This window comes from Trichoderma gamsii, assembly GCF_001481775.2.
Source record: "Trichoderma gamsii strain T6085 chromosome Unknown Scaffold_21.2, whole genome shotgun sequence".
Lineage (NCBI taxonomy): Eukaryota > Fungi > Ascomycota > Sordariomycetes > Hypocreales > Hypocreaceae > Trichoderma > Trichoderma gamsii.
In genome coordinates this window covers 347,111-362,240 of record NW_020171358.1, presented here as the reverse complement: position 1 = coordinate 362,240, position 15,130 = coordinate 347,111, and the positions used below count along the sequence as shown (strand labels likewise).

At 45.9% G+C, this 15,130-nt stretch overlaps 6 protein-coding genes across 6 annotated transcripts; 3 read left to right on the top strand and 3 right to left on the bottom strand.

Moving 5' to 3' along the window:
- Positions 1-162: 162 nt before the first annotated feature.
- On the top strand, positions 163-1,159 carry TGAM01_v206322 (hypothetical protein; the record flags this gene model as incomplete). The annotated part of the gene is made up of 2 exons (XM_018807049.1): positions 163-437; positions 550-1,159. The coding sequence occupies 2 exons, from the start codon at positions 163-165 to the stop codon at positions 1,157-1,159; spliced, it is 885 nt and encodes a 294-aa protein (XP_018659750.1).
- A 161-nt stretch (positions 1,160-1,320) lies between these two features.
- TGAM01_v206321 (hypothetical protein) lies at positions 1,321-2,219 on the bottom strand (the record flags this gene model as incomplete). Its single annotated transcript, XM_024549845.1, has 4 exons — positions 1,321-1,469; positions 1,540-1,697; positions 1,785-2,094; positions 2,216-2,219. 4 exons carry the CDS (start codon positions 2,217-2,219, stop codon positions 1,321-1,323), a joined length of 621 nt encoding a protein of 206 aa, XP_024405409.1.
- Positions 2,220-5,440: 3,221 nt separating this feature from the next.
- TGAM01_v206320 (hypothetical protein) lies at positions 5,441-5,901 on the top strand (the record flags this gene model as incomplete). The annotated part of the gene is made up of 2 exons (XM_018807047.1): positions 5,441-5,461; positions 5,515-5,901. The coding sequence occupies 2 exons, from the start codon at positions 5,441-5,443 to the stop codon at positions 5,899-5,901; spliced, it is 408 nt and encodes a 135-aa protein (XP_018659748.1).
- A 552-nt stretch (positions 5,902-6,453) lies between these two features.
- TGAM01_v206319 (hypothetical protein) lies at positions 6,454-8,007 on the bottom strand (the record flags this gene model as incomplete). The annotated part of the gene is made up of 3 exons (XM_018807046.1): positions 6,454-6,587; positions 6,641-7,802; positions 7,867-8,007. 3 exons carry the CDS (start codon positions 8,005-8,007, stop codon positions 6,454-6,456), a joined length of 1,437 nt encoding a protein of 478 aa, XP_018659747.1.
- Positions 8,008-11,103: 3,096 nt separating this feature from the next.
- TGAM01_v206318 (hypothetical protein) lies at positions 11,104-11,614 on the top strand (the record flags this gene model as incomplete). Its single annotated transcript, XM_018807045.1, has 2 exons — positions 11,104-11,417; positions 11,482-11,614. 2 exons carry the CDS (start codon positions 11,104-11,106, stop codon positions 11,612-11,614), a joined length of 447 nt encoding a protein of 148 aa, XP_018659746.1.
- A 1,413-nt stretch (positions 11,615-13,027) lies between these two features.
- Positions 13,028-14,788, bottom strand: TGAM01_v206317 (melibiase; the record flags this gene model as incomplete). The annotated part of the gene is made up of 5 exons (XM_018807044.1): positions 13,028-13,699; positions 13,765-14,007; positions 14,072-14,283; positions 14,356-14,626; positions 14,696-14,788. 5 exons carry the CDS (start codon positions 14,786-14,788, stop codon positions 13,028-13,030), a joined length of 1,491 nt encoding a protein of 496 aa, XP_018659745.1.
- Positions 14,789-15,130: the final 342 nt, after the last annotated feature.

Genomic DNA, 15,130 nt, shown 5'->3' with positions numbered 1-15,130 from the left:
AGTTTATGGTACGACATTAATGCTGGATCTTTACTTTGGCCTGCATACAAGGACTCGACATAAAACCTGTCACTCCACAAACACGCTTTTTTTTTTGAGGCTCCTTTCATTCGTTCTTGTTGATTCTCCTACCACCGTAGGTGGACTTCACAAGGCGAAAAGATGTTTTCATACATCGTCGGCCTACTCGCCATCCTTGTCCTCGTCGCAAACCCGATAAGCCAATATTTCTTTCCGCAGACCTCTCGGACGAAGATTTCACTGGCACCAAGGCCGCAGCTGAATGAATCGCTGCTGGCCATAGACGTAGCGGATGCGAGAGTGCTGGATTGTCCTGCTGACGCGTACGGGGCGCGGATTTTGAGTCGGGAGCCTCTGGTTGTTTACTTGGAAGGGTTTTTGAGTGAGAGTGAGAGGAAGCATTTGCTTGAGATTAGGTAAGTCTTCAATATGAGATGCAAGATGCTTGTATCTTTTCAACTATTTTGCTTGCATACATATACTTTATTGAGACTCTGTTGAGCGCTAATGGATTCTATTTGTATATAGCGAACCCATATTTGAGCCGTCAACTATCACTGATGATTCTAGCTCTACGCATCGTGACAGTACTATCCGAGACTCTGCGGTTGCTCTTTTGCCACGGACAGACATTGTTCGCTGCATTGAGGCTCGCGCAAAGGCTTTCCAGGGCTGGCGACGAGATTTATGGATTGAGCGCCTCCGAAGTCAGCGATATGTTGCTGGTGGGCATTACAACCATCACTTTGACTGGAGCCGCAATGCAAACGGGTGGGGTCGAGTGAGCAGCTTCATGGCGTGGATTGATGCCGCGGATGGATTGGAAGGCGGAGGAACGGAATTCCCGCTGTTGGAGACTATTACGGAGGGCAATAGGGCGAAATGGTGTGCGTTGGTCGAGTGCGAGGATGAGGATGCTGCAGATGATGATGGCCAAAGAGATCAGAAGATGGTTGGCGATGAAGAAAAGGCTGGTAGAACGGGGACGACTTTTCGAGTGATTCCTGGAAATGCGGTGTATTGGGAGAATTTTGCACCCGATGGCAGGGGATATGACGAGACGTGGCATGCTGGTTTGCCTGTAAAGAAAGGTGTCAAAGTCGGATTGAATATCTGGAGTTTTGGTCGGATCGAATAAAGATAGTTCAAAATTAAATAGCCTATAGATCATCGATAAATAATTTGCACTGTTAAGTGAGTAGCTCTTGAACGGCAATATTGGCGCGAACAACAGCTGGGAGTATCAAGAAAGAAACAAAAAACAAAGCAATCCGGACAAAACACAGTTGATCTCGCTGTTTATTTCCATACTCTTTCACACTGGCCAATCCATCGGCCCCACCCCAAAATCTTGCCGTCGATTTCTTTCGCGAGCTGCTCTCGGGTGGGCTTTGAAGCTGCGAGTTTCTCATCTAGCGGTTCACTTAGAGCGATTATGTCGAAGAAATCTGAGAATGCTTAGTTTCTTTCTTTCTTGTAACGGATGCAATTAGTGTGAGAAGACAGCGAGGCACTTACATCTATGGATGCCATGGTTGAGAAGAGGTCGAGGGGGAATCCAGAGTCTGTTGGTACCGTAGTAAAAGCCACCGTTTAGTCGTGTGGACTTTTCGTTTTCAGGCTTAAAATCGCTGTTTGTCACCGACAGCTTGTCTTTGGAAATTCCGAGATACAAGCTGTTGTAGAAGTGACAATACTAGTTAGTCGTTGCATGTTCGCTTCCTATAACGTACGCATAAATTCCACCCTTCTTTTTAACTTACCCGTGACAAATGGGATTCGGCAGTGGCGCATCAACATCTTCACATATCAACAACCACTGCTTCACGCCTGGCACTGATTCCCATTCCAGCCCAGGTAGACGGCCATCCCCCCCAGCCATGTACTCTGGCGATAGCGTTGCGGGACTTGCGCCGCAGTCTGGAGATGTGATTTGGATGGTGGGTTCCGGGTATGAGGCGAATTGGGGGCTCTTGACGAACGTCTTGGCGTCGCGGCCTTTGGCGTTGGCGAAAAGCCAGCTTGCGGTGACTTCGACGTATTTGAGCATTTTCAGCTTGTCAATGATCGCGTCTAAATAGCAGTTTTGTAAATATGGTTATAAAGAAGGTTAAAAGATGCGAGTTGCTCTAGGAAGGGAGGAGGATTTGGTTATAAATGGTGGGGGCTCAGATGATTGACTAAAAAGACCTACTCATTTTTGCAAGTAGAAGGGAAATAGAGTTTAAACTTTTCGGAGTTAATGTAGACTTTAATTTCCTCTATTTCCTGGCATAAGACCACGGATTTGTCTGCGTAGCGACCGTTCTGTATTTACTAGCGAAATCCTTCATTTATTGGTGACGTTTTCGCTCGATTTCGGGCATCGGCGCCGAAACGGCGGGTTGCTTTGGCCGACATTTGCCTGACAAGATCCACACTTTTCTGACGATGCCGACGTTCGGCTGAGCTGCGGGTTGAATTCGACGTGAGAGTGCATTTGGACTCATTTGTGGCCACCAACTTGCTGATTGGCAGGTTTGCGGCGTGGACTTTCGTGGAATTCAACTCCCGCCAGCCGGACGCTGCTCCCTGGTTGCGATTGCTGTGTGATCAGCCTTATGAATAAGCTCTATACATTTAAATAGCTTGAGGAACGGGGGTTAAGTGGCGGCAGTTGTAAAGATTCATCTTGCATTCTGTATGCGTGGACGCGAAATCGATTGTAGAAGCTATTTGGCCACAGTAGAATCCTGTCGCAGTTCTCTGTCAGTGCTGTGAACCGACTACGAGCATCACCATGGGCCTGGGCATGATCATGCTAACCTCGATGTGTGACAGGATACTTTAAACTGCAAACACTATGGGGTGCGGGTTTTGCTGCTAGAGGGCTGCATTTGCCATATTGGCCGTGTCTGACTACGCTGGAGTTAGGTTCAAGGGAGGCAAATGTTTAACCCTCATGAGATTACTATACAGATGTAACAGTACCTACAGTTTAGTAGAATTCAATTCCGATGAAGCTTCAATTAAAAGGCTTGTTTCACCAAACTGTACACTTATGACAATCATTTTCAGGCGATGATGATCTAAAGTATTGACTCAATTCTCTAGGCATCAATGCTCAGGTCAGCATCGCCGACGCCCTCTGCGTCTAGTTTCTGCATCAGAAGTATCTCCAATTCAGAATTTAGGAAGCCGAATAATAAAAATCTCCCCGACTTCAGTTGAATAAGCCAGCAGTGAATCTGACACTGCCTCACTCCGCTCTTCAGCAGGCCTAAGTTGGGGGGTTTCTGGTATACAGTAGACTTTTTCTCCATTACAACATAACCAAAGCCTTGCTAAGCTCCGACTCATAGAGTAGCACCGTCGTGGAAGCTGGGGAATTTTGTTCCAGCAGCCCCACGAAGACGTTTTACAGAAAATAGCACGATCTGTGAGTATCTGGTTCGTTGTTGGGTTGAACAGCGGCAAGCTGTAGCTTTCCCCAACTGCGACACGACCTAGGCGAATGCCAGTGGCAACTTCTGAGATTTGGAACTCGTATACATTAGGACCAAATCCGTGAATGACTGCCAAAGCTGTAGCATCGGAGGAAAAGGCAACGTTTTCAATGGAAAACTTATTAGACATATAACCGCGCACTCGGTATTCATCGGACGGTCGTGAAAACGTGGAGACGCAGTGACCCGCGCGCCAATCCCAAATGCGCACTGCCCACTCCTGGCCGCCACTAGCTACCGCAAAGTATTTCGAGTCGCGAGAAATCGCCAGCGCCACGAGAGGTGTATCAAAAGGGCGCCCGAATATACTTCCACCCCTTTCACATAAGCACTTGCCAGAATCCACGCACCAAACCCTCACCTCCCAATTCTCATAAGCTATAAATAGGTATTTCGAATCATCTGAAAAGACTTTATGGAGGCGCTGTAAGTCCCTCCTCGGTTGGTTTGGGCCTTGTAGTTTGTGAATGGGCTTTCCAGTGTCGACACACCATATTCGGACGTCATTCCGACCCTTATCTTCACAGACAATGAGTTCCGAGTTGGGCGAAAAGAGAGGCCAGCCTTTGCTGCGATCTCTTCCTTTAAGCACTTGAACACTCTCGCCGCTGTCTCCGCTCCATACGTTGATGCACCCTTCGAGACTCTGTGCAGCGACGTATTTCGATCCAGGCGATATAATCACGGACGAGGAAGGATGAGCAGTATTTTGTGATCCAGAAGAGATATTCCTTACATCAGCTCTCCATATTCGGACCCTGCCGTATTCAGCAGATGTCAAAAGTGAAGAGCTTGGCCAATTAGGAGAGAACGAGATTTTTGTTGTAGACATTCCACTTGCGATATTGAATAGCTGCTGTCTTGTTTCAGTACTGCCCACAATCGAAATATCGCCTGAGGCCACTACGAACAGTGATCCGTTAGGCGATAAATCAATGCCATCTATCCGAGTGTCCAGTTTTATCCAGCGTACCATTGTCCATGTCTTAGTACACCAGAGATAAAAACCTGCATCGAAAAAGCTCTTTTCATGTACTAAAGCCAACAGTGCTGAATCCTCCGAAAATTTTGAGCAGTTCTGATAAGCGGCTGACAAGGAGTTGGGAGCCCGAATATGCTTTATATTTTCCCCTGTCCGGGTAGAATAGATTTTAACATCATCGCCGTGTATCAAGGCTATTAGTGCAGAGTTAGGTGAAAAGATTGCATGCGAAATTTTGTACCCAGTAGGTGTATGCATCAGATGAAACTGACACGCGCAAGCACAAGTTTTAGTCGTCCAGATTTTCACCAAGCTCACGCCATAACCGAATCCTGTGAGGCGTCTTGTGAGACAAGCCGATGCTGCCAGATCTCCATGCGGTGACAGACTAATTACCTGTTCCTGGTACACTGCTGTATCTATACTGTAGGTATGATGAGACTAAGCCATGGACCTGCAGCAGCAAATTCACATGGATATGGTTATCTGACCTTTTGTAGCTAATTAGATTGGGGTCCCTGATTCTAAGTTTGGATCGGCCTTTTCTGAGACAATTGATTCAAAAATAAATTAAGATAAACCAGTGACCGTAAGTCTATTAGTCGCTGCAGCAAAATGTGCTATGCCTGCATTTGCCGGAGCTAGAGCTAAATAGAAGCAACTGTGGAGTAAGTACTATGTTACTCTGCAACGGATCAAGACCTTATGCCATTTCTGGGAGCTGGCAATTTGCTGTTGTGAGTAAGTCGAGATACACGAGATACACGACAGGCGCATCCCATCGGCAGGGGTATCGCTGTAGCATATGGATATGTAATAGATTTGTAAGTCAGTAGTATCCGGCATTGAGGGCTTATATATCACAAATATCTACCCCAAAGGTCTCGCCTTGCGTTTCCTAAAGACAACAACAAGTCCTAACAACCGTTGATACCAACGACCATTGCCCACTATGCGATTCACTATCTTGGGTGTAAGTAGATTAGATCCCAAATCTCACCAGGATAATCTGCTTATACATCAAAGCTCCTCGCTCTGGCCATTGGCCCTGCCGCTGCCACCGACGGACTCGACTTTGAGATCTTCTTCACCGGAGACGGAAGCCCCGCTGCCGTGCACTGCGGAGGAGACAGCATTCAGGCCTTTAACGAGACGGTTACCAATAACGGATGCGAATCGTGGCGGTTCGCGTATGGAGATGCTGTGAGATTGGTGTCTGGGCAGGCCATCCCCGCGTCTTTGCAGACCAACGACGAGCAGACCTGCACTGTTTACTGGGTCCAGGAGATTAACGGCGTCAACTCGCAAACCTGCGCGGATACTGTTTTGACCACTACGGCTGAGTTGACTGATGAGTGCTACGTTGCGCCGGTAGGGGTTTATGGGCTGAATGTTGTGTGTGAGCAGAATTGAACAAACTGAGTATCTACCGTAAATACTGCTTGGTCATTATTATATTATTGTTACTCATGGCAGCAATTCCATCTCAACGGCCCCCAATTAGATGCTTCTTCGCGGTTGTGGTGAGAGGTGTATAGTTGGCTACAATTCAAGATGTAAATGCATTCAAATCGGAAGGATTCGTAACTAGATTCATTATGCCATGTTGTCACCAATTTGGTTCTTGAGTAATAAGGTATACAATGATATGGGATTGTTGTTGCATAACCTTACGTATATTCGACTTCATGGCCAACAAATTGGTACCAACAAATCGCTGTCAACAAATCGGTACCAACACATTGCTGCCAACAGTTGGTTTATGGTCTTAAATCGGCAGTTCATAACCCTGAAAGAATTGTAATGGTTGATTGTTCAATAGAGTGGTGAAAGATCCCTAAATCCCCCAAAGAGTTATACTACCGACCATTGGAGATCAATATGTGCTAAATACAGAGATGAAAATATCCTTTCATCAAACGAATGCCAAAGACAAAAGAGAAGCTGATCATGTGATGCTAAGTTTTAGTTGGCCTCGGTACGTAGTGGCGTAATGGGATTTGTTTTGTAAAACAGGACATCGGGATCGTATTTCTGTTTCAGTATGGCCAGTCGTTGCTGATTGCCGCCAAAGGGCCTATCGGTTATAAGATCGCCAGCTATCGCCAAGTATTAGCTTTGATAAAAGTTGTAATGAGTCAGCAACACTTACGCTCAACATAGTTGGCATATTCCAATGAAGTTTTAGTATCCCCGGAAAACTCCTTGCTGGCGATAATAGCTTGTCGGCACTTGGCCTGAATCATTCGCCCCCAGGCTCTGTTCTCCTCATCCATCTTGGGGTCCGTCCATTCCAGCCCGACAATACCGGGTCTGTAAGGCCCCCGGTTGGCAAACGCCATCGACTCCAAAGGCACGCTCTGGATTTTCGATACGTCATGAATTTCTATGCCCAAAAACGACGCAGACATGTCGGGATTTTTCTCTAGCTGCTGTGAATAGTCGTTGTAAAGCTCTTGTACAAACGCTACATCAATGTGGTTGGTGACCGTGACTGCTTTCAGAGCTTTGCGGCGCCCATGCGTGGCCAGAGGATTCAATAGCGCATTGAGATGGTTGTAGGGCATCATTTTCGCGGTGATGGCGACAGGTTGTAAATCGAATAGGAATTTGAAATATTCCTTTGCTGCAGCTTCATCACCGTTGTAGAAGACATTGACGACAACCACGGCAACGGGCATCCCAGGGGGCTTTGCAAAGAGAAGCATACCCGCAGCTTGGGGCTCTGAAGTCTTCATCCTGGTATTGAATCCCTCCACCAGAGAGGTCAACTTATCGGGAGTAAACACCAAGCCACCGGCATAAATCTCGTTTGTTTGGTCATATCCTCGAAAAGTGAACTCAACTGCAACGCCAAAATTGTGGCCCGCGCCGCGTATTGCCCAGAATAGATCAGCATTCTCATTTTCTGAGACGGACAGGATGCGTCCGTCGGCAACGACAATCTTAGCTTCGACCAGATTGTCAACAACAGTGCCGTATAAGCCCGTGAGCCAGCCCATGCCGCCACCCAACGTTAAGCCGCCAATGCCTGTATGATTCACAGTCCCGCCTACTGTTGCCAGGCCTTTCTCGATTGCGGCATTGTCGACGTCTTCCCAGAGGGCACCGCCTTGAGCAACGATCAATTTCGTGTCTTTGTCAACCTTCACGGCACGCATCCTTGAGAGATCAATGGTGAGTCCGCCTTCGGTAGAGCTAGTTCCTCCCGTAGAATGGCCGCCTCCCCTCACGGCAAGCTCAAGCTTATTAGCAGATGCGAATTTGACCAGCTTGGACACTTCATCATATGAAACGGGAACAGCGACAGCACCCTACTATCATAAGCAATAAGTCCACTAGAAACCTCAATCAAAGGCTTCTGCTGAGGGTACTTACAGCACGTTTCACAGCGTTATCTGCCCAACGGGAGATTAACTTTTCATAATAATCGCCATCTGCGGCGGTAAGTAGTCGAGTAGAAGCATCTAGCTGAGCGGCAAGCTCATTCACCTGCTGCGCTGTGATTGGGTGTCTCATTTTTGCTAATGGTACAATAGAGGTCGTTGATATTGTAATATATTGAAATTTAGAAATGAAAGAAACTCTCAACCTGCCAGCAGGATCCTATTGTTCTTATATATCTGTTGGACCGGTCTTTAGCGTGGCTTATTGCAGCGACGGACCCAAATCTTCTAAATCCTCCGTCCCTACAAAGTAGGTAAGTGAAGTAAGATCCCCAACATTTTAGCTTATAAAATCTAGAGCTAATTTCGTAGCTTATAGGCCACTTAAAATGCTCTATCATAATTGAACCACGCATGAGGGAAGCGCTTACTCTCTCTCATACTCCGCAAGGCGTTTTAGCGATGGAGGCTATGCAGTTTTGGTGAGCTCATTGTACCACTCTCTACTGCATACACATAGTCTCTAGGCTGTCAAACTTATCCCCGCGGCTGTAGGGCTGCATGCACATGTAGCTTAAAGCCACGACGTTTACACTAAGCATGGAGCTTACGTTATAGTCAGCTATCATTATCACATTCAAGATCCGCCAACTGCAGCGTTTTGTGCTATTTTCTCATTCATATTCACTTGGCAATTCCTTTCCCTATTGTAGTCTAGTCTAGGAGCTCCTTAGAAATCAGCAATAGGGAGCCGTACGAAATCCGGAGGTATGAAGGGTGAATTCAAACTCGGGGTATGGGGCTTATGATCGGATCTTGCGGAAAGTATACCGCAACACCCGCTATACGAATCAATGCTTCTGTTTAAATGGCCGGCCAATTAAGTTAGGCCGAATACCCGTGCATATCTGACGCGGCAGACCTGAGGTAATATACTAGGACCCCTTCTAAAGCAATATGCTTACATATGACGGAGAGGTACGCCAATAAGTGTCACGAAATACAGTATGATGATAAGATTCATATTCATTACTATTTACTATCGCGTATCTCGCTTGAAAATTTCCATTGTCCGACTAAATTATTGACAAATCCTAGAATATACTTTTTATTACGTATAATGAATGCAGCTTTATAGAGGCACAACGCGGACTGTGAGGAACAACTGCTAGCATCCTGCCAATAGTGACCATGAGGTCGTACGATATTAAGCTTAATAACATGACGTTGAGAGCCCAACGAAACCATGGTCTTTGAGTAATGTTACTACAAAAGGACGTATGACGTACAGGTAACATTGAAGAGGAGACATACACTTGTAGCTGGAGCAGCCGTAGTTTAATCTTGGTCGAGGTTTAGAGCAAGCTGTGGAGCAAGTTGCCCACCTAATGCAACGCATCAGATATATCCTAGCTAGCCTGTCCTGACATAGCATTTCGTAAGGAGAGATATAAAAATCTGAGCCATGTTTTGCAGTTAATGACAAACAGTATTAGTAGTACAACAATCTCTTTCCATTTGATGTCCGTGCGCTATTGTAATGAACAAATAACTAGTCTATATATAGCACTACCACGGGTAAATGATACAAGTCTCTGACAACTTCCTTGGAAAGCAAAAAGAAGATCACCACGGCTATTTTCGCTGTTGATGGAGTCACATGATACTGATATATTCATAAATTGGTGATGGAATATGGCGGCTTTCAACTTCTAAGAACAACTTTGATCCACCGCAACTAGAAGACTTGAAGAGATTGGGCATTAGGAACTAGGAAAATATTTGCAGTATGACGAAGGAAGTTATTTTCTTTGAAAGTGAGACAATACATGAAGAGACGGAATTGATCAATGGATAAGTTTATTTAGCCTTTGCCGATCAGAGACAGGAGAGCGGCTAGGGAGGGTAGAAGATTAAGTCAATCGTGTAGTTAGTTATGAGAGAAACGTGGAATGCTGTAGATCATGGCTTTTAGGCATTCATAAATTAAAAAGGCGCTTTTGACGTAGATCCGAATCTAGGAAGAATCATGAGCTTCCAACTGTGGACGGGGTTTGCGACATGCTAGTATGGGCTGAAGAACAGAAAGTTCTTGTATTCCCATATAATTCTAAACACTCTCTTTTTTTATATTGAAGGCGAAGCCGACGAAGCATCGCAAATTTCAACGTTTCCATCTTTTGCTTAAGCCCGGATCTCTGCTCCTTTTTGAACCTGATTCACACGAGTCATAGAGATTGTGGATCTTCTGATTCGTATACGCCTTGCCACTTCATCAAGAAGCTGGTTTTTACCGTGTCTCATACACCTCATGATAATATTGCAGGACTCGGAAAGGAGAGCCGTGATTAGTATTAAAAAAAAAGCGGATACGTCCAAGCCGAAATCGTATCGTAGAAAGAGTCCTCTGACCTTGAATGATGGATGACTTAGCCATTGCTGATCAATGTAAGATAAAAATACTAAAAGCATGTTCGAGTTCTCTATGCATTTGTGCTGTACCCAGCAACAATGAGATGATAGGTGGAAGATGCTTCCTACGTACTGTAAATTGCCTATTTGTAGATACTCGGCTTTCACCTGACCGGGGTATAAGCTGGTCTGGCATAGGTGGAAATTTAGTATCCTACTCCTACAAGGGCCTAGCTGGCGGCATAGGCTGCACGCATATAGGCACCTATATCTATATCTCGCTAATACTCGTTACATGTAAGATTGAATTAGGTAGTTTTGCTCGAGTTTCCTATCATTCGCCGGCGGGTACTCTTGTGCGCTATATGCCTTTCTATTCTTATTCCTATTTCTCTTTCACTTTGTGTATATGACGCTACTTGGTATAGGTGTTCAATGAAAGTTCCAGATCCAGAGTCAAGGGTGTACGAGATGACTACGACCGCATGGTAGTACTGTTCAAGTTGAATGCGGTAATAGATATGTCTTTGCGCAACCCTCACCGATCTTTCCGTGCGCCTCGTATCGACCTGCAGATCTCAACTAGCAGCCATACGCATGATTGACAGCGCTCGTATTACTTTGAGACGTGTGCCGAATTTGCCGATAGCCGGAACTTGCTCGTTACTCGATTTGGACGGAGACTATTCCATTACAGCAGTTGATAGAAACTGACGATCATATAAATAAAGCGAGTACCCTTCTCGTCAAAATCGCCACTTTAACAATCTCACAACAATTCAAAGGCCTCACTACAAAATTCCAAACATCGTTCAAAATGAAGACTTCCGCTTTCGCTACGACTGTTTTCTCCAGCCTGGCTGCCGCTGCCTCTCCCTACTGGTACATCACCAACCTTCAATCTCTCGATACAACTTCTCCTACGGGGGAGAGCACTCTTCAATTTACATTCGAAGATGCAAGCACTTCATTGGTTACCAACTGCTCATATGTCAACGTGCCTGGATCTGCCCGCCCAGTCACCGTGTTAACCCCCACACCCTGCGAAAACTCGCAAGTGCTCTATACTTATATCAAAACCAGCCAAAAGACTGGACAATTCAACATCACCCTTCAGCATCTCAACGCTGCGTAAGTCCGAGTGGTTTCAACCCCAATCATGCATTTATAGAGCTAACACTGAGTTTGACCAAAGTGGCAATCTCCAAGGAAACCAGTACGGACTTGGAATCGCCGACCTCGCTTGCCAAGCAGACGAGGCCCAAGGCTCAACAGCCTGCTTTGCCGCGAATACTGAGATTATTCCTGGCCCTGAAACCGGCGCCTAATGTCAGTGTTGAAATTATAAAGGCTCCTGCTAGGTTGTCAGGAGCACAACAGCACATGATGCCAAGGGATTTCATGTTGTAGCATATTATTTATTTCAAGGGTTTGGTGATTTGGTCGAGCTTCACGTAGTTAGTCCATTTTTGGCCGCTTAATAGACCGATTGTTTTCAAAATCCAATAACTTACCGTGAAAGGATGTTATCATAGAATATGCCGCTGGTTTCGGGTCTAGGGATTAACTTGGGGAGATATGTAAATAGACGGCTAGTGCGGTTGTGTATAGAGAAAAGCAATTGAACAGCAGAACACCGCTTGATTCAGCACCTGTTTCACTTTAATTAAGCTTTCAAATATTCAAATACAGAAATATGATAATATGTGACGCTGTTTAACAAGTAAGCTATGTCCCACCATATCCCAGTAACAGGTGATTAAGATTCAGGGAGCTGCCGTATAACGCAAAGCTGCCATGATATAAGCTAATCACACGGTATCCTTTCGTTCAGCTATACGTTGTAATCATTTATACTCCTCCAACAAACTCTCTTTAGTAGTCGTATACAATCCTGCTGTGTCCTCTTCGATAACGAGTCAACATAGTTATATCGCTTCTTCACCACAAAAGACTTTGGGATTCATTCGCATTTCTGATACCGAGAAGAGTACAATTGAATTTAATCGGAATGCATAAGGATCTACAAAAAAGGGCTACATACGCATGTACGTATGTGTGAGTTAAAACTGCAATAACGCCAAAGACAAGGGCTGGGTTTCTTCTAGAAGTACAAAGAGCATACTCAAGAGGACGACTAAGAGGACGACTAAGAGGATGTTTAGTAATGAATTCGTATTACCAGGCAGGAAACAAGACTACAGGCACTTCTAAACGCAGGGGCTAGAAACGGAGACTCGGAAATTCTTGCCCAATCCACTATTTAAGCTATTGCTCCTTGCCACGACTGCCGCAAAGCCGAGGCATGACACCGTCGACGGGGGGGCATAACCTGGGCTTCCCGGCAACCGCCCGGCTTCAATACCCTGCCTACATGTGGGTTAATTTCATGTACTTAGCATAGCATTACAATAGGCAAGGTTCATAACATTATCTTCTCAACCTCGTGGATAATCGGCCCTTAAGAAGAGTTGTGTATATAAACCAGCATGAAGCAGAAGTTTGAAGAGAAGATCAAAGCAACTGATTACTTCTATTCTGGTCGACTTGCTCTTGATGAACCTTTATTTAAACTGTCTATACTCTGAGTTTACTGGCTATTATAGCACAACAATATGTCATTCTAAAGCACCATTCTAAACGCTTTTACTAATTTTCGCATCACTCTGCTCACGTCATTGTTATACACGAAATGCGTTTAAACACATATCGTTTGATCATCACACCCGTCTCAATTTGACTCACAGCTCATCTTTCTGCAGATGGCTCTTTTGCTTAAACTTCTCACCGCTCACACTTCGCAAGCGGTAGGCCTTTGCAGCATGCCTGGGCACATGGACGTCAAAGCGGCCACCAGACTTAATAAGACCCACGCGCTCGCCAAACAACCGCGGATCTTCGCGCTTCAAACCTTCAGCGTAGGAGGTCTCAGTCGAATTGTACCAGTTCAGCTTTTGCAGCTTCTGCTTTCGTGCTGAAGCACTGTCGGCGTCAAGGACAGCTTGCGCGTCCTCGCTGCTCATAGCAGCACCAGTCTTGCCCCATAGATCATAGACAGCCCAGTCATTCTTGTTCTGAGGGGCAGTACCGCCAACGCCATTCGTAAGGAAGATTTCCTCGAGCGTGGCACCCATGTCAAGGTCCTCGTCGGCGACGTTGAGGAAGATGAGGATCTGGTCTCCATTTGCGAGAGGACCGCTCCAGATATGAGTCTCGCCGACACCCCACTCGTCCTTGGGGACATTAAAGTTACGTCTGACACGCTGAACGGCACGGCCACGGGGATCTTGGTTGATAGCAATCACGGCCGGGTTGGTGACAATAGAAAGGTCGGAGCCTGACCACTTGCGAAGATCAGTTCCAAGAAGGAGCGGCGCTTTCAGGGCTGCCCACATGGTGAAATGAGCTTTGTACTGTTCATCAAAGTTAGCTTTCCAAGTATTAATGTATAATGGCTTTCAGGGCATTAAAATCTCACCTCCTCCTCAGTCATACCGCCATGGCCAACTTCAAGCATATCGAGATCATTCCATCCTCCCGGAAGACCACGATCGATATAAGGAACGACTCGGTTGATGATGGCGAGAACCGAGCAGTGTGTGCCAGGAGCAATACAAGCCGGGTTAGCAGGATCATTGCAAGAGCATAGATCATCAGGTCGGGCAAAAGAGTCGTAGATGTCTCCAAAAATGCGCCAAGAGTTACCAATGGACGCAGCCCACTGTGTTGTTTTAACGCGTCAGTATCAATAAGCGACAGGTGCTGATCGACGTGATAAGCCTTACACTGTATGAATAGTCTTCGCCCCAGTTACAAAGACTGTAAAAGATGTTCTTCCCTGTGGCTTTGAGTGCTTCTGCCATGGCGTTGAAGCGCTGGAATGAAATGAGAGGAGTGCCGAAACGACCCATGTGATAGCAGTTGTCGTATTTGAGATAATCCACACCCCAATCCGCAAAGCTTTGAGCGTCATCCTTTTCATGGTCCAAAGAACCAGCTATAAGACGTTAGAAATCGTTTAAACTTTTAAATGCTGGTATTTTGTAGTAGGGATGTGAAGGTCTCTTACCATATCGTGCGCATGTCAATTCACCAGCGCTCGAGTACATGCCGAACAAGAAGCCCTGAGCATGCAAGTCGTCTGCAACGGCAGCCATTCCACGAGGAAACTTCTTCTTGTCTACAACCAGTTTACCCTTTTTATCGCGACCATCGGACCAGCAGTCATCTAAGACTACATATCCATAGCCCAGGTCTTGAAGGCCATACTCTGAGATGAGTTTGGCATGGTCAAGCAGCAAGTGCTCAGAAACATCGCAGCCGAAGGAATTCCAGTTGTTCTGTTGCGAGCATTAGTTGTTTCTCAATCAATACTTGACATCTCGTAGATCTTGTAAAGAAAAGCTTACCCATCCCATCTGCGGGGTTCTGGCTAGACCATTGTCAATTGCCTCGACAACAGCCACAGAGGCTGCGACAACCAGCGCACTTTTGGACAGCATTTTGTGCCTGCAAGACCAATTTGGGTTTGAAGCGAAATCAATGATTGATTGTATTTCTAATTGACCTGTTGAACTGTTACCCTCATAGATATATGCTATATAAATAAAGAGACTTCAATCTACCTTGGACAGCTTCAGGCTCACCCCACCAAGCCACCCATCTACAGCTACTCCCCGCGATAAACGGAATCCTACTTTCCACATGCGGGGCTCCCTCTAGGTATTCCCATCTATTTGCCCGACCCCACGAGGTTTTCCGACTTCTCTATTCCACAGCTAGCAGTAGAGCTTGACGACAATTGTCACGAGGAGCTAGTGGCTGATCGCTCATCGTCTGGAGAA